Consider the following 21,402-nt stretch of genomic DNA (forward strand, 5'->3'; position numbering starts at 1 on the left):
GAAGAGACCCGGTCCTTTTTAAAGGTATGCACAGGACCACAAATCAGAGACCTTGTTGAGAGCTTTAATCTATAATGTGATGCTACATAGATCTACCCACCGATGCTTCATATAGAAATAACAGATATGGAAGGTCCAAGGCAGCTAAAAATCGATTGTAATTTGTTGAGATACAACTGATTTTGGGCTATTCGTATAATTTAATTATGTTCAATGTAGGTGTTTTTTCCTAAACAAACTATTATAAAAATGGCAAAGGCTGCCTCTCAATACATTGAAAATTTATTTAAAATACAATAGTCGTTATGGAAAAGGAAATACATAGAAGAGTAAAGTGTCGTTATATAAAATTCGTGATAGGAAAAGTTCCCTTTCTCTCTTTCTTCAACAGCGAGTTGCTTTTACTGACACAGTGGATAAATATTCAAGTAGCCATCAGTCACGATGATTGCATGTTCTCTACCAAATGTGTTGCGTGTGCGCATATATTGACCACCATTTGTACTTACATATACTTTCCGTAGAGTATTCTTTTTCTAGGTACCAGTAATGTATTTTGGCATGATATTTTTAAAAATTATAGTCCTTAGCTGTAAGACATTGATTTATACAAGAGATTCGATATACCCTACATTTTATAGACATTGTAAATTAGTACTGCATTAAATGTTTTTTTTGTGACAAATATAGCCCTGAACAGCATGTGCTAGTAATAAATATGCATAAAACCTTACACCATTAGCCTTAAAAGATAATTATTTAGAGTACTAATATATTATGATACGCGACACTAACTACGTAGATGTGTTTATTACAAAGACTAACAGTTAGGACACCGCGACTGTTCCAGTTTCCTTGCATATTTAATTAGCAACAAAGATAAAAAGTAGAGTTTAAACATTCGTTAGATTTACAACATTTAATAAACTCGCGAGTTAGTTAATTCGCGTACTAACCGTTATTACCACCGTATGAATTCGGAATTATGTAAAAAAATAAGTATACATTTCACAATTAAGATCGTAAAAAAATGCGCGAGTAATTAAAGAATAACGGTTAGAATGTGCCGTGGACCATGCCGTCTTAAAATGTGTGAGGAGAGTTATGGTTTTACAGGAATACTGTGATGGCAAGTGCATCCGAAATCATAACAATGTTATCGGGTGCGGCGGCGGCGCGTCGAGGCGGAGCACGTGTCGCGCGCGCAGTACGTGCGGCGGCCGCGCGCCCAGCACGAGATACCGCCACACGTCAGTGTCACCTACTGCCAAACTGTTACATTCACACTCATATTTAGAAATATTACCACTAATATACCTGCTTGATAGCGACAGTTTAAATAACTCCTTGCATTCGCTGTTGAAACTGTGCGTATTCTGCGAATGTCAAAAACGTTTCGAATTTCATTCGATATGCTGTGAAATTTCACAGTGATGCACGTTGAAAGGCACGATCTTTTACTTATTGTATTGTAGTAGGTACATTTTTGGTAAATAACGTGTCCTTTGGATAACGTGGTAAGTTTATTATGAAAATTTAGTTGATGGCTCTACATTTTAATTCCCTGTTTTATTTCAACACTTTCCCTTCAAACATTGTATTCTAATTAAACTGTTTGTTAACTGTGTTTAAAATTGTGTCTTTAAACGTAAATACTTTTGTTTGAATTGTGGTTATTTTACGTGCCTATTTAATTACAACATTTACCTTAATTACTTTGCCTATAAAAACATCGTAACTCTACATAGACACACACAACATTAAATTATACCAAACAAGTATTTTTAATTGAACACCTACGCTACATAATTGACAGACGTTCTCCTAATGATCATGTAAGTTATAAGTGTGAAAACAGCGTTTTATTATGTAATATAATCATCCAACTGCATTAAATACTGGTTTAAGGTACTTTGTAAAAAGGCCAAATGTCCGTCACTTAACTTATTACGTAGAGCATTCAAAACAGACCTTAATAAAACAAGATGTTTGATTCTTGATATCGTATATCGTAATTAAATCCATAAAATTCACGTTTCATTAAACAGCTACTCCGCCACAGACGTTCCGAACTAACGTGCTCCCTAAATTTGCAATATCCACTTCCATAGGTGTCGCTGTTGATACGAAAGCGTACTCGTAATGGTCTAGCTCACATTGAACTTATGGAAAGCCATACAGATGTGAAAGTAATACGTTTGATAACGAAAGTACTTGATAAAGTTAATAAAGCTGAACAATAATAGGTACTTACGTTTAACGATCGCTATCGTTAAGGCTTCTTGGCAAAAATTAACAAACGGAGTTCCTGTTGATAATCGTTAAGATATTGAAGTGGGCATAATGTTATGTAATCTTAATTTCGTAACTGCATTTTGAATGTATCGCTAAGTAGTGTTATCAAATTTATTAGACTACTAACTAATAACAAATTTAATTTCCATGTTTATTGCAATGTTATGCTGAAAGTTAAGCGTTAGGCTTTCGTGCTAACGTACATCTATCAAAAGTATAGACTCTTTATAAAGAAACCTGTGGTCTGTTTTTATTTGTTAGATTTTTAGTTTTATGCCTGTTAGATTTTTTGTGAATATATTATGCTTTTTTCTATGATACTAATGAATTTCTATGATTCTATGATAATAATGTTTTGTCTCTCTTTTTTAGTGAATCGAAAAATACTGCCTCTACCTAAAGCAAGTCGTATATGTATGGTTTTGTGTCAAAATCGAAGTTGACTTTGAGACATTTTGAAGGCAAAGATGAAATAGAACAGTGATCTATTTGGAGAAGGTCAGCTAAGTGTGAAGTAATCAATATTTAAGTAAGCATTTTATTTTTATTCATCTAAGCATGCGCCAATTTATATCTACTATATTATTGATTTATCAAATGAGGTGAATTTTGACGAGGGTCAACGTCTACTCGGAGCAAAACTGTTTAACATTTGTATGTATAAGTAGTTTCCAAGCTTATCTTATTAAGACAAGGAAAATATGTAATAAGCGCAATTAAATGTCAGTGGCACGTGACAATATGTATGTGTAACACAATAACAATTCACCGATTATGATAAATGAGAGGAAATATGTTATTTGTAAACAATCCCTTTCAGTTGGAGTGTGATTCACAAGCTCTACAGTTACAACTGAGTAATTAACACCTTGTCAATTATCGTAATTATCGAGCGAGTACTGCAGTCGATCGACTAGAGTAGATCTGGTTTAGTGCTGCACAAGCGTGCCTAAAACAATACGCGTGGTTCGTTATCATTGGCTTTATTCATAAATCCATTGTTTGAATGGTTAAATCGGGTGAGTGTAACCGCGTGGAATGAATGGATGCACTTGTCGCGTGCATGGAGCTGGGCTTATCAGTGGCGGCGGCGGCGGGCGTGCGGGCCGGGCTGGAGCGGCGGCTGCGGGCGCTGCGGGCGGCGCCGGGCGGCAGTCAGTCGCGCCGCGAGCTCCGAGCCCCACGTCCCGCCGCCCGGGCGCAGCTCTCGCCGGTGTCACGCCGCGCACGCCCTTATCAAAACATTCCCGCATTGGGATCGATCCGCATGTCTTTACGCGCCTCGCACTGATAACGAGACTCTACGACGACGTGACTCTGTGACTCGAGTGCTAGTGGATATACACCCAAATACTAACTTAACGTGTTTGTGTTTGACATGTGATTTGCCTTCTGATTGAATAATTAGACTGTACAGGATAATTGATCAGTTTCAAGTTTTATATTCAAGGATCTAATGTAAGTAAGAGATCAGCATGTTTACATATTAACTGTAAAATTATTTATTACAGGAATTTATTAACAATTAAAAATCTGTCATAAAAATAAAATTTAAATGGATAAAAAAAATAAACTTAGGTAGATTCCAAAATAACTCAAAATTAAAATAACGATTTCTATTCATTTAGGACTTAAAATTAATTTGGAATCGGGTTTCAGTTAATAGTAATTAAAACATTTTTTATTTAAAAATCCTTAACATTTTTATATTGCAACTTTTTCCAATTTACGAGTGTTGAAATGAATATCACTGCGAACATAGATCGGTAAATAAAGTAAAAAATATTACACTCCTCAGTAAATAACGGGGTCAAAAGATACGCTTTGGTTAAATTTTTACTTCAATGTCTCAAATTACTGCACTTGAAATACATTGGTTTATTATTCTTAATGTAATTTAATCCCAATTGCTTTGTTCGAAATCATTAAAAACATGGTAATGCTAAAATTTTATAAATTTGTCGTCGGATTTAAAAAGCCAATATCGAACCAATAAATTAAGTAATTGCGTATCTCTGCTGCTCGCTGAGTCGTCATTTTTAGTTGTACATCTAAATTATGCAGATCTTTTATCAGAGCATGAATATCACCTAGAATCAACTGAAACGATGCACACTTAAACTTATATACTTATGTATTGGTATTCTACACCCACAAACGTACCTCTATGAATGTAGATTTGTGCATTTTTATGTTGTAAAATGTGAATTTCGTCAGTGGGTCTTATCGACCTACGATAGTAGTTCAGGGTTAATATAATAAAATTAAAATATTTAAAAATGTAATTCGTGCTGTCGTGCATCGTAATGAGACAACAGCACTTGACATTCTCCCCGTCCACGGCGTTCACTGTAAATAAACAAAACGAGGTTTTGTATTTCAAGCAGTATTCTTTGGCTGAACCAAGTTCGTCTAAGATGTAGAAAAACATCACAGAGATATTTTTACCTCAAGAGCCGACATTAAAGAGTTCGAAAGAAACGGACGGAGCAGCTGTTCTTATTGAAATAAACACTACTTAATGTCTGTAAAAGTACCTCTTTCATATTTCATAACCGTGAACAGAAAGTAGTATTAATTATTTTCAAGGCTATCGTTTTTATGTAAAGTAGCCAGTTTAGGTAAGTTGTATTGGTTCAAATGCTTTTAATATTGCACGTTAACATACTATATCACGCGTAACAAGGCAAAAAAAAAACAATTTGAATGTTTAATTTAGTACTGTTAGTTAATAGCCGTACAGTTTTTTTAACAGCATTATGTATTTAATAAAAGGAAAAAATATTATCATCAATTTAAGTGATTGCATTTGATTTAAAAACAAAAATTGTAACCAGCTTAAATATCTACCAAGTAGTGATTGTGTAGTAGATAATATGTATTCATAAAAGGTAGTTACACTAGTCTTGAACAAGATGCAAGTCTATCTTAACATAATTTAAAACAACAACTTGGAAACTTGATGCGTACAACGTGTTTAAGATGACAAACGCGCGCATGTGTCCGGATCGAGAATCAAGATCACGCCAGCGCTGCAGTGACTGGCACATTCGCGTTAGATGCAGGCCTAACGACTCCTGCCCGCTATTACACTTTATAATAAACACTCTGAGAAGGCCGTGATTATTCTGCGCACAGATCGCGGTGAATGGTTGACACAGGGTGATTGTACTCTGTTAAACGAACGTTTTGTTTTACAGGTGGTAAATATCATCGCCATCGTGCCTGCCTTGTGCGGTACTACTTTAATAAGGTGACAATCTCCTTGGCCACCATTCAATATTGGAAGGTCGAATTCTCAATACAAACAGCATTGAATGTAAAGTAACGTAAGTCTTATGTAGTAAACACAGTTTTCAGAATTTGGTTGTTTCATCAATCTTGAAAAATGTGGTGTTTTAAAAAAAAAGACAATAACTTTTTATGAACATAAAATGCTGAAGTTTTTGTAGCCAAGACTTGAGTTATGTTATAAAAAGATTGTCTATTGAATAAAGTTGTTAGCCGATAGATACTTACATAAAATACTGCGACATCAATGTCCAAGGTTGGCGTTGCGGTTAAATCCCCTGTGTACATAGTTTATAACCCATACTTAAAATATGTTGCAAGGTACTTAACTCAGCCGTATCCGCTATGGTACATCAAAACACCTTAATCCAAGGGTTTTTGCAAGATGTTGGCAAGGCATCAATTCTATCAGAACAAAAGTAAAAAAGCTTGTCTCACACTAAAAAACTAGTACATTCATAATTATGACATCAAAACTTACTCTACATACTTGATAGTACAATAATATTGATAGTCGCCGAACATTGTAAGCACGCTCTATACAGAGCGTTAAAGTAAGCCAGAATCGAGAGTCGAGGGTACGTGAAGCTAATCTGCAACATTAAAGTTTTTACTCGAGATAGAACAGAGCTCATTGAGTCGTCCGCGATGGGCCGTGGTGCGCACATGCGACCTGGTTGCCACCAGACCGGCGCGTATTAATCTGGACAATTCATCATATCGCCCTCGTAATTAAACATCTTGAGTAGGACCGAGCTTTGGAACATTTATTATTATAATTTAAAGTACGTTAGCAAATGCCAAACTCCTTGCTTTAGTATAAGTACGGAATGTCGTCGCAATAGGTTTTAAATCTATACTAATAGTATAAAATCGAAGAGTTTGTTTGTTTTTACAACGAGCCAATCGCAGGAACTGGTCCGATTTAACATATGCCTCAATTGAACATCTCTTCATCGGACAAAGTCGCGCGCAACAGCTAGTTGGTAAATAAATTTCCAGTGAAAAACCTTTTTTACTTATTAAACAAAACATTTTAAATGTAGGGTTAGTATTCAAAGCAAGCTTATTTTCCTAATGACGTAAGTTGAGATTCAATTAAAAAGGTATATTTTCTCATTTTCAATTTGCTTCCACACTACACCTACATTTTAAAAAATTGGTGCTTCTTTTATACGATTTTCCAGTATGACTACTTATCCATGAAAAATTTATTAACATGCAAAATTTGACCTGGCCACCTTGTCGTTTTGCCATCGCAAACAAATACTAATACAATAACGAGTTCCTACGTCGCATGCATTTATAAAACAAACTACCTGTAATCAAATACATCTTCTTATTTGTGCTTTTTTATATATTCCTTCGTTGTTTCCATTGTCGTTTTTCCAAGACACTTAAGTAGACGAGATGGGTAGCCTGTGTTAGTTTGCGACATTGATGTTACACCCTGCTGTATCAATCGCGGAATGTTAAGACAATAGCTTTGCAGTTCCGTTATTTTAGTAGGATCAAAGAAGACCATTCAATAAATCGTTTTGTTATCCATAAAAAAATACTGCTAAATTAAATTGCAAGCACTTACGTTACAAGTCACAAGATTAATGAGTAATAACGTGGACAACAAATGGTTAATTTTTCGCGATTAAAGCAATAGAAAAATAAATAAAAATTGTACTTGTTTAACGAGCTGTATTCATGCGACAATTTAGCGCAAAATGTTGTTTTATTTTCTTTATAACCGTAAAAATAATTTCGACGTTCTGAATAACCTCTAAAATAAGCAGGCGTTTAGAAACTTAGAAATTCAAATTTATTTTAATGATGTTGCAATGTTTAAATATTATTTTAATGTTACCGAAATAGATGCACAGTTTGTAATTTATAATGCATGGACGAGGCCATCTAGTATGTGGTAGTGGTGAGCAGATTGAGTGTCAGTGGTTGTGGTCACTGTCTGCCGCATGAGCCGAGTCCTTGAGTACTATCAGGGTTTATGTTATTTAGAACAAGATCAACATGTGGCGTTGGCGTAAGATCAAAATACATGGAATGGACATGGCTTTTCCTTTTTCCTATAATATGCTTGGTGAAATATATATTATGTAGAGCTACTTATGGAGACAAGTTATTAGGAACAATATTTCACCTTAGATATAATTAATAGTAAGACTAGATTTTTTAAGTTTACTCCTTTAAAATTTGTCGCAATATCTGTGTCGGTATTCACTTGAAATGCATCAGCGGCTTTATAACCCTGACACTTGCAAGAAAAATCTAAACCGTGAGGAAACTTGGATTGTGAGGAAAACCGTGTACCCAATAGGCGAAATACTTTTGGATAAAGTCATGCAAATTCAAGCGTCCGATCCAAAGTCACTCAAAACAGCACGGACAACCCATTTAAGCATTTGATAAAATGATTTTGTAAAGAACAAATTGGACAGCGGACTGGTTTGGCGTAACTCCGGAAGCGAACAGGTTCCTCGGTGCCGAGATAAGTATTAATTGGAATTTAAATTTTTACTAATGAAAGACGCTCGTGAATGGCTCGTTGTGCAGCGGGCATCGGTTTTTCTGAACTTATTACGTATATTAAGTAACACAGCTTTCACTTGCAACAAGTTATTATTACAATCGAAGCAACACGCAACGCATTTTAGGTAACTCAACTACTCTTCGTACATTTGACCACGTTCCGCCTCATCGGGCGCGATCGACCATAAGTTCGCATAACATCTATTCCAGATTCTATTACTTGAAGTGATAGATACAGGGGTAAGATTTAAGTCTCGGATACCGACCTTATGCCTCATAACCCAAATCATTTTACTTTGAAACTAACAACAAAAGGTATTTTTGGTGTCATCGACAAAAACTGTTAATCCAAAATCGCAATATTAAGACTAAAACCAAGTTAGAATATCATCTTTTAAATCTAAGTAATAACGAAGAATGAATCACGAATTTTCCAAATCTATTAAATTCATACGATAGAAAAAAAATACATTCCATGACCGTGAAGCATAACCAACAGCTAGAAATAATTGCTCAACATAATGGACGACTGTGAGTTCTGCTGATCACACGTGGAACTAATCAAAATCGCGAGTTCCGGAAACAAAACAAGTATCGTACTTCAATCTCTTGTTTCTAGCCACGTTGAATACCTCTATAATATAAACAATATGCACTCATATTGTGAAGTTTTATGCAACCTTTCTAGCACATAGATTGACAGCTAGAGAATAATAGCCTTACAATTGAAATCTTATTCATAATGTTATATCATAGCTTTTCAGCATGTATGGGTAATGGCGAAATTTGAGCAGCCTACCCGACCGCCTCTCGTAGGATGATGCGCCGTAACTTACTCAACCGTAAGTTGAATGGTGAAAGTAAGAGTGCGTCCCGTGCCCGCAGCCATATTGAAAGAGGAAATCGTGATTGTTTCGAACTCCACACCAGTATTATCCGGGATTTACAATTTAGTGAAACGTAAATGCAGCGTTAAAACAAAGTAAAATATTAAAATCGTCTCACTGTCATCTCATATTTTCAAAGATCGATTCGGAAGTCCTTTCAAAGGCATTATTACGTTATGCTAATGTATAATCGTAAATTTCTCGCATGTGAAGTGGCCGGGCTCCAATTCTGTGACAGGAAACAGTCGAGTTTGTTTTATTGCAAGCTATTAATGTCTCATAGCTGGACGTGCTTGATTTACCTTCGCTGACTTTACGTAAAGCGGGGCCACTTAACTTCCGATACCGTTGCATGGCACATCACTTATCTAATCAATTATGAGAAGCAAAGACCCAAGTTAATCTGTTAAACACATTTCAAGTAAATCTTTAGCATAAAATATAAACGACCATTTGCCGAAATACGGTAAAGTAAATAAGGCTGTTAAAGTATTAATAAACCAAACCCGATTGCTTTCTCTACAAAAGGTCCGCTTTGTTTACTGGCCGTCTACATTCTTGTCATTGTTTGCTTTACAAGACGTGGCGTTGTAAAGGTGTTAGGGTTTTATTAAGGCGTGTTTTGTTGTTGATCGTAAAAATGCATTTAGTTGTAGGAGGATAGATGGATTCAAAGAGCATTTCTCGTGAATGGCTGCGTCCGCCTACGGAGCGCGTGTGCCGAGTCCCGCCCGCCCACGCGCTTGTAAATTGTTCCCTAACTGTAGCCGCGACAAATTGCCCGTGTACCGGACTTAATAGCGGTCCTTTAATCTTAATATGATGTGAATCATATTTAAACGTCGATGTAAATTATAATTACAAGCAATTTCTTCAATACCATGTGTTTGATGTACTATAATGTAAACTAAAGCCATTCAAAATAGGATCGCATATCGCATTTTAAATAATATAAAAAGTTAATGCTTATTTACGCTTTTGTCCGCACCTATCTGCACTGTCCTATGAAAGAAGCTTCTTCTGTTTGACGGCATAATGATATGCAAATAACACCCGCACTCTATGGTTATAGTATACCAAGAAACCTATTAGCTAATGAAGGAAGTATACGAGGATACGTGTGACCAGTGTCAATGGTCGTATTCTAAGAAATAAACCGAGGAGAAGGGTTTACCCTTTTTCTAACCTGAAATAAAAGCAACATTATCCCATACATGAATATGACCGATGTTAACTATCTAGAAACATAAAAACGGTACCGCTAGAAACTTATTACAAAGTAAGAAACTCATTTTACGATTTGCGGAATCACAATCTGCTGTGCACATTATAAACGTTCCTCTTAATAGAGTGAAACTTTATACAGACGATCTTGGCACGGATAAGCAACACTCGCTGGTTCAATACTTGCGATGCTCCAGTAGGTAGCTGTCAGTGTCAGCGATAGCATTTGTCAGGTGTACTTCTCATCAGTAAACGAGTACGAGTGTGGGAGAGTTCTGATTAATTGTAGGAAGACCTACATCAAACTTGAACAAAGACTTTATGTAATCACAGGAAATACGAGAGACAGAAAGATACCAAAATAATTGTGTAACTAGAAACCAGTCTCGCAAATGCAAATAGGTGTCATGGCCAAATATTATGGAAAAATAACTTGGCTTCGACAAGTCTCACTTTCTTACTACAGTATAAAAAAGAAACATAGAGTCTAATGAAAGTAAACTGAGGTATTCACATCATCATTAATGAATTATTGTATCATAAATGAGTCATTTAAGCTTGGAGAAAATCCTTAAGTAATGACCACTTTCTTATTCAATAAACATGGCAATATTAGTTTGCGATCTTTTTGTATGCAGTTACATTTGATCGTGAGACAAGTGTTAGTATAAAAACTTGGTGGAGATGGAAACAAAAAGGCTTTTAGATACATATTATTTATGTGTAAATGCTCCGTATCATCGTTTGCCTGTAGCGGCATTGGAAATCCTCGTTTTATCATACTACCAACAACCTAGCGAGGATATCATTTGTCTCTTGCTTGTGGTCACAAGTGCTCCTCGAGTTACCGCCAAAGTAAGTTGATGTGTTTACGTTATGTCTACAAACAATGCATCCTACTTTCCGGATTTGTATAGCTTCAGGACGGCTTAAATTTATTATTGTTCTGTTCCATTCCCTGCAGGTACTGCCTCAGTGAAATGCGTTACATTATGAACTGTTAAGAGCTGTGTGATTTTTTGTTTTCTAAATTCTTATGGGTAATCTTAGAGTTATTTGGGATTAATCTTGACTTCTTACACTTTAGAGTAATGCAGGCCGACCTGCATTACTCTAAAGTGTAAGAAGTACTGTTAAGAAGTTAAAACTTTATCACGGTATCTGGTATAACCAGATACCGTGATAAAGTTTTAACTTTTATAAAGTTTTAACTTTTTCCGTCCAAATTTAACTATATGTTATTTAAATAGATACCTAGGTACTAGTAAAATCTCCTGCATCGAGTAGCCGTCATTGTAGGTAATTATGTTGCACCTAGACTTTTACTGTATTCGGAGCGTGTGTTTAACCACGTCACATGCAAGCATGTAATCATACATGTGTCTACGAGGTCGCGTTAAGACCCTGGGGAAGATAAGCATCGGGTTTTCTGTGTTACACAGACCAAGCAGTGATGCACCGTAGAAAAGCACATATGGATGTGAGTCTCAAATATTTGTTAATTTAATGAACACAATCGCACTTAGTACATTGTTGTATTGTAAAAGCGTTCACAAAGAAGTTATGTAATTTTCAAAACAATAGAATCTCGCCTCACAGCTATTTTTGTAGTGGGCGTTTCTTATTTAAGTCAATGATAAAACATCAGGTGTTAGGATTACAAAAAAGGAAATAGTTATTGTATTATTTTAATTTTAAAGTTATGTGAAGCTAAAGGCATAAACTTTACGGCGCGCGGTGTTGGCTAATATTGTTTATATTCAAGTCATATTTCTATAGTTTTGCTTGTCACGGTGCGCGGCAGAGCTCACTTCGCTACCTACCTAGATTGCTATTAAACACTCTTTCTGCGCCGCCCTATTGTCCTGCGATAGATGGCGATAAAACACTCTCTACGTGATGGAATTTTTATGTTTCCGATCCCTTCACGCGGCTAACATTATGACATTAAACATTTTACTTTTTTACTTAGGCATTCCAATCGTATTATGCTAGATCGTCTTTAATTTATTAGTGTGTACATGATTAGGTTGCAGTTAGCGTGTTTCACGTGATGCGCGAGATCGGTATAAAGCGGGTATAATGCTATTTTAATTAGTAATTTATCGGCTCACAGTTCCTTTTGATAACGGATAACGAACATAATGTTTCAGTGGAGCGTCGCGTTGCCTGCGCCCGCGCCGCCTGCTTCGCTGTCTGCCTCATGTGCACTGGTATGAGGTGAGTCATCGCACTCGATTTAACTTTGGTTGTTACGTTAGCCTAACAGGGACAATTATTTAAAGCTTGACGAGTTACTGCAAACTAAATGATAACAAAGTATGAAAGTGGCGTACGAACGTAAAGTAAATTATGAAGTTCTCGCTAAAGTTAAAACGTGCAGCATACTATACATATTATCGTCCGCTCGCGATTAGTTAGCACTGCACACCTGCCTCGCGACTTGATGTCAATGTCCGTCAAACGCGACCGTCCTCAGTACTCCCTCTCTCCTCACTTTACTATAATAGGTACTTCATAATGTAGCAAGACTAACACACTAAATCCACTTAATTTCCAATGTAAAGTTTCACAATTATGAAGTGTGTTTTTAATAATTTTATGATCGTGATCAAGAACGAAGCTAGCTTAATAATAACAGTATGCAATTATGTTAGATTATTTATGATTAGGTTCATATAAGTACTCATTACCAAAAATCGATGAATTTATCCAAAGTATATAGGTAATTTGTGTTATTACATCTATCTATTGACAAACCACAGATGATTTAATTTTTACACTAAAAAGGGCTTTTCTTTGCTGCGTTAATCTACGTTCACGCGACCATGCAAAAGCTGGTACTTTTATAAAGTTACTAGAATAAGTAATTTCTGTTTAAAACCGTGTTGGCGCCGTTATGAAAAAGGTAATTAGTAATTACCAAGTAAGAACGTAAACAAATAAGGTCTGAGAGTAGTCATCCACATAAGTGGTGTGCCCGCTAGGAATCTTAAGAGGAGAGTAATCTGCACAAATTAAAATTTTCTACGAGTTTCTACGTTACATCCGCGGTTGTTGTCAGCAAATAGAATATAATTACTGCGTAGTTAAAACGATCCTTGCATAGAATCATTTATAAACAAATACAATATAACTCAATGTTAATTGCAATCAATCGGCGTAAAATTATATGTATGTATTTACAGCGAATAAAAAAATAATTGTGAATGTAATTTCGCAGTTAACTGCTTAGATTTTATAAGTATTAATTAGAAGACACTAAAGCTTAGGTGAAATGATGTTGAACTATTATGAATTATATAAACCTGCAACTCATAGAGCTGTATTAGAGGTACTAATAGAGTTATCTACTAATAGACACATGCACGTACGTGCAGTAGTGGGCGCAGTATCAGCTTGACCGATAATAGCGCGCTGCGGCTCGCATCCGGCAGGAACACGGCGATTCTTTAATCTATCGCGTTCTGTGTCGATGCCAGACGATGCCTCCTATTTCCGTAAATACTTCACCGGTCAGCTTAGCAAACTCTCATTTAGTTATTTTTTATTATTTTCCTCTTTCCTTTCTTCCATTTCTGATAATGACAAATAATACTTTGATTTACTTGAATATTGAATTCGTCGAAATGTGAAACTTAAACTAAATATTATGAAGCAAAAGTCTACTTATAGATTCAATCGTTTACATAACGAAAACTCGAAATCGAAGCTTCATAAATAATTTTGACATTAATTGAAAGTCTGTTTATTTCGTCTAGGATGGCAAATTGATTACCATGCTAGATTTATGTTGATATCATTTTGTGTAATTGGATTTCATAATATGCTATAGTAATGACTTCCTCATATGTGACAAAAACAACTCGTACAAACTAGAATTAATTAAATACTCGTAATACTTTTAAAAGTAAAAAGTAAAAGCACCATAAAAGTAACCTGTCGCATAATCTCATTATATAACTTCACATGGTCAACCATTATCATATTTTTCCTACATTTAGATATTAGTATAGTCAAACTAGTTAAATGTGCTTGCCGGTGTTGGCGGTGCGGTTTCAAAAGCAAAAGCATGTCTTTTTAGGACGTTGCTTTTGCGTTGCAACGACTGTTCAGATTTATAAAACTTACTCAATTTTAACAATATTTAAGGGTTATTGACAAAATTGAGTAAGTTTAAGTCCATATTAAAATCTGAAAAAAAAACGATTTATTTACTGATAACAGACTGTCTTAAAGCCAGTACAATATTCACAAACAGTCTCTACATTCATTAAGGTATACTTTCGCCTGAGTGACATTTATAATATGGTGGTTCGTCTGTTTTCGTATTTAAGTACAAATGATTAAACACTCCCTGCACACATCTTGTCCACCTTAATTGATCCTTACTTAGCTAACTGTAACTCACTACGCAGTGATTACCGTTTAAAGATGTATGTAGGTACCGTTTTATCTCCGTACATTTCCTGAACTTAATGATTAGTTGATAATACCTATTACAATTAGCGAAGTCGTTTTAAAGGAGTTCAACTGAATGCTGGAGAGATTTTACTTAAAATTGATGTAAACTAGACTGGATCGGAATGACAGTGATTAGATAAAGCTTGGAAGCTGAGACTTCCGGCCATCCTGCTGGTCTTAGTTACCGTGTCTTGTTCATGACTCACGACGATGCACGCAAGAGAAACGACTAGCTGGTATTATGTTATTAGTTAGCATAGATAGGTACTAGTATAATTACGGTGCGTACGTCAATCACTTCGATCTAATGACAGTCAACATCGGTCTACATCCTCAACACTGTCCTTAGTTTTTATGCATGACATAAAGTGTTGCTCTCTTACGCGTATCTACGACTAACCACCAAAGACGAAAACATAAAATATAAATGTGTTTCAGCAAAATGTATGCGTTTAAGTTTATGAAGGTATATGTTCAAAATATTTCAGAGCAAAAGGCGCGTGCGAACTGGCGCGATGGTTGCGTGATCGGTCATCATGCGCCTCTTCCGCGGGCCGAAGCGCAGGGAAGTGACCGGGCCGCGAGCCGTCGCGACGCCGTCTCCGCGCAGAGACGCCGACGCCGCCGACGTCGCCAGCACCTCGCCGCACATATCACACGACTTCACGCTCGTAACTGCATTACCAGCCATGGTTATGGAGGATGATGTCAAGGAGATGAAGAAAGGTAACATGAGTTTTCACGTTTGTTTTATGATAACTAAATTTTTTATTTATTTATTCAATTAATTTACTTATTTATTCAAATCAGTCGCATACAATTTTACGATTTTTACAAAAATACCAGTTTTAGGCGATAATAATTATCTCCTCAAGAAGTATTTAACATGAGCTGCCTTAAAAAGCTCTTGAAGGGAATTTTCAGAAAAAAAAACAATTCAAGTTAATCAAAAGCGAACCGATAACAGGTACCGACAACCGACAGGTACTCACCCTCCTTAAAAATGGTAAATTTTGCTTTAATTTGTGAAAAATAAAATCATACCCAGGATTTTTCCAAGGGAATAAGTCTACGTTCTAATCAGTAAATCATTTAATAAGAAATTTTGTAATTCTAAGTTTTCTTTCACAGTGTTCGCTACGTGGGGTCGCCGTATGGGAAAAAAGCTTGAGATGTTGAAGAAAACTGATGTCAAAGAAACGACACAAGAAGCATCTTCTAATGAAGATTTAAAAGTAGAATCTGAAGCTGTACTTGCCAGTCAGTATAAGAAGAAGCAGCATTGGAAGATGGGGCGGAGTAGTTCCGATTCAACTTCATTAAAAAGAGATACCGACACCGAATCAATAAGAAGTGGATCCAGAGATAGATCACCTAGTCCTTTTAAATCATTTTTTCACAGAATGGGGTCTACAGGGATGCTTAATTCAGCTAAATCGCAATCCCTTAACATGCACAGAACTTCTGAAAACTATCCTGTAGCAAACGGTCCTTCTCTATATCGTAGTTGTTCCACTTCTCATCTATCGACTTATGTCAAAGCTGATGACCCATCGGATGACATAGATTTACAAAGTACTGGCAATGAGAATAAAACTTCACCGAAAAAACTTAACAACGTTCTACCTGAAGAAACTTTGGTGGCGTCTTCTACTAAAGCTATTAGCTGTGACAATATTCCAAATTTAAACGAAGGGCAAAATAATGGCGCTTCAAAAAAGCCCAACTTCCCCTACGCATTTCTACGATCGAAACTTTCAGTTTTACCCGAAGAGAATAGCATGGCATCGCAGCAAAGAACGAGCTCCGTCAGACAAAGTTTATCGGAAAGATTAGATAGAAAATCTCCGAGTTATCACAAAGACCGAATTTGTTTTACGAACTCACGATCCGAAGAACGATATCAAAGTAGTGATAGCATATCCATTCATGAAGAAAACCAATTATATAACAATGCATTGAGAAGAGATTATGATTTTTCACGCAGTTCTATGAGAAGTATCAATGAAATTGACGGCAGTATATACCCAGTTGCACGCAATGAAGACTCACTACGCAGGTCATCTATGATATCTCAAAAGCCGCCTTTAGATTACGATCCCATGCTTATACCACGAAACAGAAATAGTTTACCTGTATACGAATATAGTTCGGTGCTCGGTTCACTGCGTGACATAAAAACTGAAATCACATCATCAAGCCAAAGTATACATAATGCAGAAGTGCAAGGTCATCGCCTAAGTAATTATGTAAGTTCTAACGAGTCTGGGTATGATAGTGATGGTCGACCCACCGATGAACACAGTAACCATTCTCCTCCAGGATACACTTCCAACTTCAATAATGGGGCTCGAAGAAACCCGATTGATTTAAATTTTGAAGGTAGTCATGGAAATTTTACAAGACAATTTAGTTTGAATCACAAAATCAGTATAGGCCGAGTACAAGTACCAGCTCGACGAAGTTCTACTCCTTGTGCACTTTTTCCGGTGGAAAAAAATTGTCCATATGATTATGGTAACGAAAACAGGGATAACAGCCATAAATTTCCAAGTGATAACGAAAAACATCATACTATGTTTGACCATATAGAGACCAAACCACCACCACTTCCAAAAAAATCTATAAACAATAAAAAACAGCCCTATGTGTACAAGACTATAACATTAGATGAAAGGGTACAGACAAGAAAAATAAAATTTCTACATTCGCAACTACTGCCAATGGAACATTCGACTAATTCTAATCAAGATAGCAATATTGTAGCTGAGTCCCAAGCTTCTATGCAACAAGCTCCTGAAATAGATATTTTAGGGAGGGGACCTTGCACCAAACGTTTTAGGAAAATAAGATTATTGAAATCAAGATTAGACGAAAGTCTCGGTGTTTACCTAGCACAACATAGGGTAGATTTTGATAGTAGCGGTTCAAATTATGAAATACGATACATAGTAGTAAAATTGGATTTTGATGGAATAGCTCACCGAGATGGAAGGCTACGAATAGGTGATGAAATAGTCAATGTGAACGGCAGAGTGTTGAGGGGGTTGTCTTCTCTAAGAGAAGTGCAACATATAGTAAATTCTTGTTCAACTGAAGCTACTATCGAAGATGGGGCATTATTTCAAAGATATCAAGTCGACCTTGTAATGGCACATGATGAAATAACTCCAATAACATTAAGTAGAATTATAAACAATCAATCATTAGAACAGAACTCTGTTTCACTTCCGTCGTCAAACGTTCCTCCCGATATTATATCACAAACAGTACATAAGCCGTCACCATCTAACCAAATTACAATTGAAACTCACTTCCCCACTGAAAACCAATTCTACAGCAACAACATTAACAATAGAACCAAAGATAATTTATCAGAACAGATCAACTTCGAACCAAATACCAGTAGAAACGATCTACACAAAAAATTTGAAGTTGGTATCCAAGTCAACAATGGCCCTATACATTCAAACCAAAAAAGTGACGATGAAAAACTATTGGAGAGGCATTGTTATTCGCAATCAGCATCTTTACAGAACATTACTAATATTGAAATTTCATTAAGGTCGTCGCCAACACCACGATCAAGCCAGGGTAATAACTATAGGCCAATATCCTTCCACAGTTCAAGGCCTCCACCGGCTCCTATGCCTTACTCTGTCTATAATGATAACTCGAGCAATGAAATCAAAGAAAACTTTTCTCATTATGTAAAACATGTGCCAAGGTTGTACCAAAACAGATCATACGAAAGTATTCCTGACCAGTTAAGAAACAGCAGTAGGAATAGATTCTTTAACAGAGTCGGGTCACAGCGCCTCAATCCTGGTCCGCACGTATCGAGATTACACGAGCATTCGTCAGCAATACAGCAAGACCATCAACATGGAGTGAATTATGCACACAGTTCATTACATAAAGCTGAATTCTGGAAGGGTCCCGGACACAAAAGTCTTGGCTTCAGTATAGTGGGAGGAACTGACTCTCCCAAGGGACAAATGGGTATATTTGTTAAAACAGTATTTCCGAACGGCCAAGCAGCTGACAAGGGTACTATTTTTGAAGGTATCTATAACAATTTCATACCAAGGATTATTTAATTTCATTATAATAAAAGAAAACTTTAAATAATTTTATCACGTTTCAGGTGATGAGATCTTGTCAGTTAACAATGTGCCGACACGTGGACTTAGCCATGCTGGGGCCATATCGCTTTTCAAACAAGTTAAAGAAGGAAAAATAGAACTGACGCTTTCAAGAAGAAGGTATGCACTTAGCATTATTATAAACATGTGTGAGATATTTAATGTGGCAATTTTAGCATTTGCCTTTATAAGATTTTAGAATTTCGATTGAGATAATTCTTATAAGTTTACTTGCTGTCCCCGCAAACGTTTTTTTTTCATACAAATGAGTCAGACTTAACAATTGGGTGCAGCGCAGACGACAGACTTTTTGTGCGATCGAGTCTGCGGCGCTCGAAAAGTCTGTATGGCGCAGTGTGTTACATATAATTGCAAAGGTTCTATTTAATTCAAGTTTAAGACTGATACATAGTTATTATTAAAAATATTCTAAAACATAAAGAAGTTACTCACTTTCTTTTTATGAAGAAGTCCTGGAGTCAACATTCCTTTGAGTGCTGGCTTAATGTACGACGAACTAATATAATAAGTATCTACTGTCGCTAAAGCTGTACTCAAGATTATCTCGTGTAGAATTTCAGTGTGTGTCATGCATCATACAAAGAAAAATTGTATTGACATTCAAATTTTCTTTTTTTCAGAGCACCTAGGTCAAGATCCGTGGAACCCCTGGGCAATTTTCGCGGCGATATAAAAAGAGACTAATGTTATGTAAAACGAAAACGATTAATAGTTTTATCGAGTGCAATAATAATTATTTTTTATTTTAGCCAAAGGCAAAACTTATAATTATGCTTGTTTTACAAGACACGTTTTAACTATCGTAATTATTAAGTGTGGCCGAAATGATTTAATGTGTAATAAGATATAACAATATGTAAAATATTGATTTTTGGTATATGTGCAAGTCCATAGGAAATGTTTTATCAGTGTCACCAATGTATGAATGTCATTTTAGAATAACACATTCATTATAATTACAATTAATGACATGTATTCTGTGTATTAAGTCTTGTAATTTATGCTAAAGCTTTGTTTAATAAGACTGTATGTATAGCTATAAATAATTTAATATTTTTGTTGTATCTGTTAAATGATAGCTATTGTTAAAGTATATTAGGAATGCTAGATCTCGTTATTCGCTGTAACTTGTATATACTAGTAGTCATAGAACATTTTTGTTATGATGTTATCTATCTATGAAGACTAGATTTCCTTAACAACATCTACATGACAATTAATTTACAGCCAATCAGACTGATATTATTTTTAAATAATGATTTGAGTACCTATGTTTCTGCCAAAGCTTTAGACTTATAGAGAACCTTCGAAGACTAAACTTTGCAAAACGAGAATGAAATACCGTTAATTTATTCTTTATCATTAAACCTCTTTTTATTGTCAACAGCTATCCAGCTTTGTAGCTCATAGAATAGATTTGTCTTTGGAAGCCTGCTTCCGGGCACAAATAATGTAGCGATTTTTAAAAACTTGTGATGAAATTTGTAAAACCACAGCGAATTTACTCCGTCCACAGAGATTACATGAGTCAATCGTTTTCTGATTCCATTGAGTTACGTTTTGTATAGTTACGCAGATTCAGCAGAAAATGTCATGTTTGCCTAAAGGTACTAAAAATGTTTTCATAATAGTCAATAATAGCTCATCGAGTTTGACTTTACATCTTAACGTAATCCATCCATCCACACTACTGTTTGTTACATGTGATGTAAATAAATTGCGATACCTCGATGCTTTTGAAATTATACACAGATATGATAATAATTTCGATTTTTATTTCAATAAAACATTACATTCTAAAAATCAAATATAAAAGTGTATAAATGCTGAACACAATATACGACTTTATCATGATCATGCGAAATGTCACTGTCTTTCGTCAGTCCAGGATACAGAGAAATACTTTGACCAATACCAGATTAATCAGGGCTTCAACACAAAAAAAAAGCTGTTATTAACATTATTTAAAGACAACTCACCTATACGTAGCCATAAAATGGGATTATCAGAAATGGAAATTTGGGAAATTAGAGATAGGTACTGAAAAAGCATACCCCGCACAGAGACTACTTAATGTCACACAAAATGGCAACACCTCTTAAGATCCAGTGGTCGGGGTTCTTGATGGTGGGCAGCCAGAGCGGCGTGATGAAGGTGAGGCCGGTGCGCACGGGCTTCTTGTACACCGGGCACTGCGAGCGAGTGTCATGAGTAATGAGAGAGAACTAGCGGCACTAGACTAACTAAACAATATCAGTTGAGGTCGGGTGGGGCTGAAGTATCAGTAGGCTCGCACCTGGTATAGCTTGGGGTCCTTGGGCGCGGTGGAGTTGATGGCGTACACGTGCACGACGGGCAGCACGGTGTACACCACCTTCAGCGTGGACTCGCACAGGCGCAGGTTGCGCCGGTCCCAGCCAGCGCCGTCTAGGAAAACGCCGTGAACGTAAACCCCTTCCTAAAAATTAAAAGGAATTAGTAGAGAAGACAATGGTCATGTTTTAAACAGAATTGTGCTGCGGGATGTTAGACAATTA

General features: G+C 36.2%; 2 protein-coding genes across 4 annotated transcripts in view; one reads left to right on the plus strand and one right to left on the minus strand.

Moving 5' to 3' along the window:
* Positions 1-3,440: 3,440 nt before the first annotated feature.
* LOC113501688 lies at positions 3,441-20,629 on the plus strand. Of its 3 annotated transcripts, XM_026882879.1 has the most exons (6): positions 3,441-3,753; positions 12,389-12,455; positions 15,188-15,425; positions 15,831-18,764; positions 18,847-18,964; positions 19,486-20,629. In XM_026882879.1, the coding sequence occupies exons 3-6, from the start codon at positions 15,236-15,238 to the stop codon at positions 19,547-19,549; spliced, it is 3,306 nt and encodes a 1,101-aa protein (XP_026738680.1). In that variant the 5' UTR covers positions 3,441-3,753; positions 12,389-12,455; positions 15,188-15,235; the 3' UTR covers positions 19,550-20,629. The 3 variants fall into 3 exon arrangements, with proteins under 3 accessions (XP_026738680.1, XP_026738682.1, XP_026738681.1); XM_026882881.1 differs by lacking the exon at positions 12,389-12,455; XM_026882880.1 differs by lacking the exon at positions 3,441-3,753 and having other exon boundaries at positions 11,441-12,455.
* Positions 20,621-21,402, minus strand: part of LOC113501689 (dynein heavy chain 8, axonemal-like) — a 31,816-nt gene continuing 31,034 nt past the window's right edge. Inside the window, exons 90-91 of the mRNA XM_026882882.1 lie at positions 21,162-21,323; positions 20,621-21,057 (exon numbers count right to left, since the gene is read on the minus strand). Coding sequence (XP_026738683.1) covers positions 20,932-21,057; positions 21,162-21,323 — 288 coding nt within the window. The 3' untranslated portion in view covers positions 20,621-20,931. The remainder of the gene's footprint in view (positions 21,058-21,161; positions 21,324-21,402) is intronic.

This window comes from Trichoplusia ni, chromosome 16 (genome assembly GCF_003590095.1).
Source record: "Trichoplusia ni isolate ovarian cell line Hi5 chromosome 16, tn1, whole genome shotgun sequence".
Classification (NCBI taxonomy): Eukaryota; Metazoa; Arthropoda; class Insecta; order Lepidoptera; family Noctuidae; genus Trichoplusia; species Trichoplusia ni.

Coding starts and splice junctions, on each gene's coding strand:
- LOC113501688 (XM_026882879.1), top strand. CDS start 15,236: ATGCGCCTCTTCCGCGGGCCGAAGCGCAGGGAAGTGACCGGGCCGCGA. Junction 18,765..18,846: donor CAAGGGTACTATTTTTGAAG/GTATCTATAACA, acceptor ATCACGTTTCAG/GTGATGAGATCTTGTCAGTT. Junction 18,965..19,485: donor CTGACGCTTTCAAGAAGAAG/GTATGCACTTAG, acceptor TCTTTTTTTCAG/AGCACCTAGGTCAAGATCCG.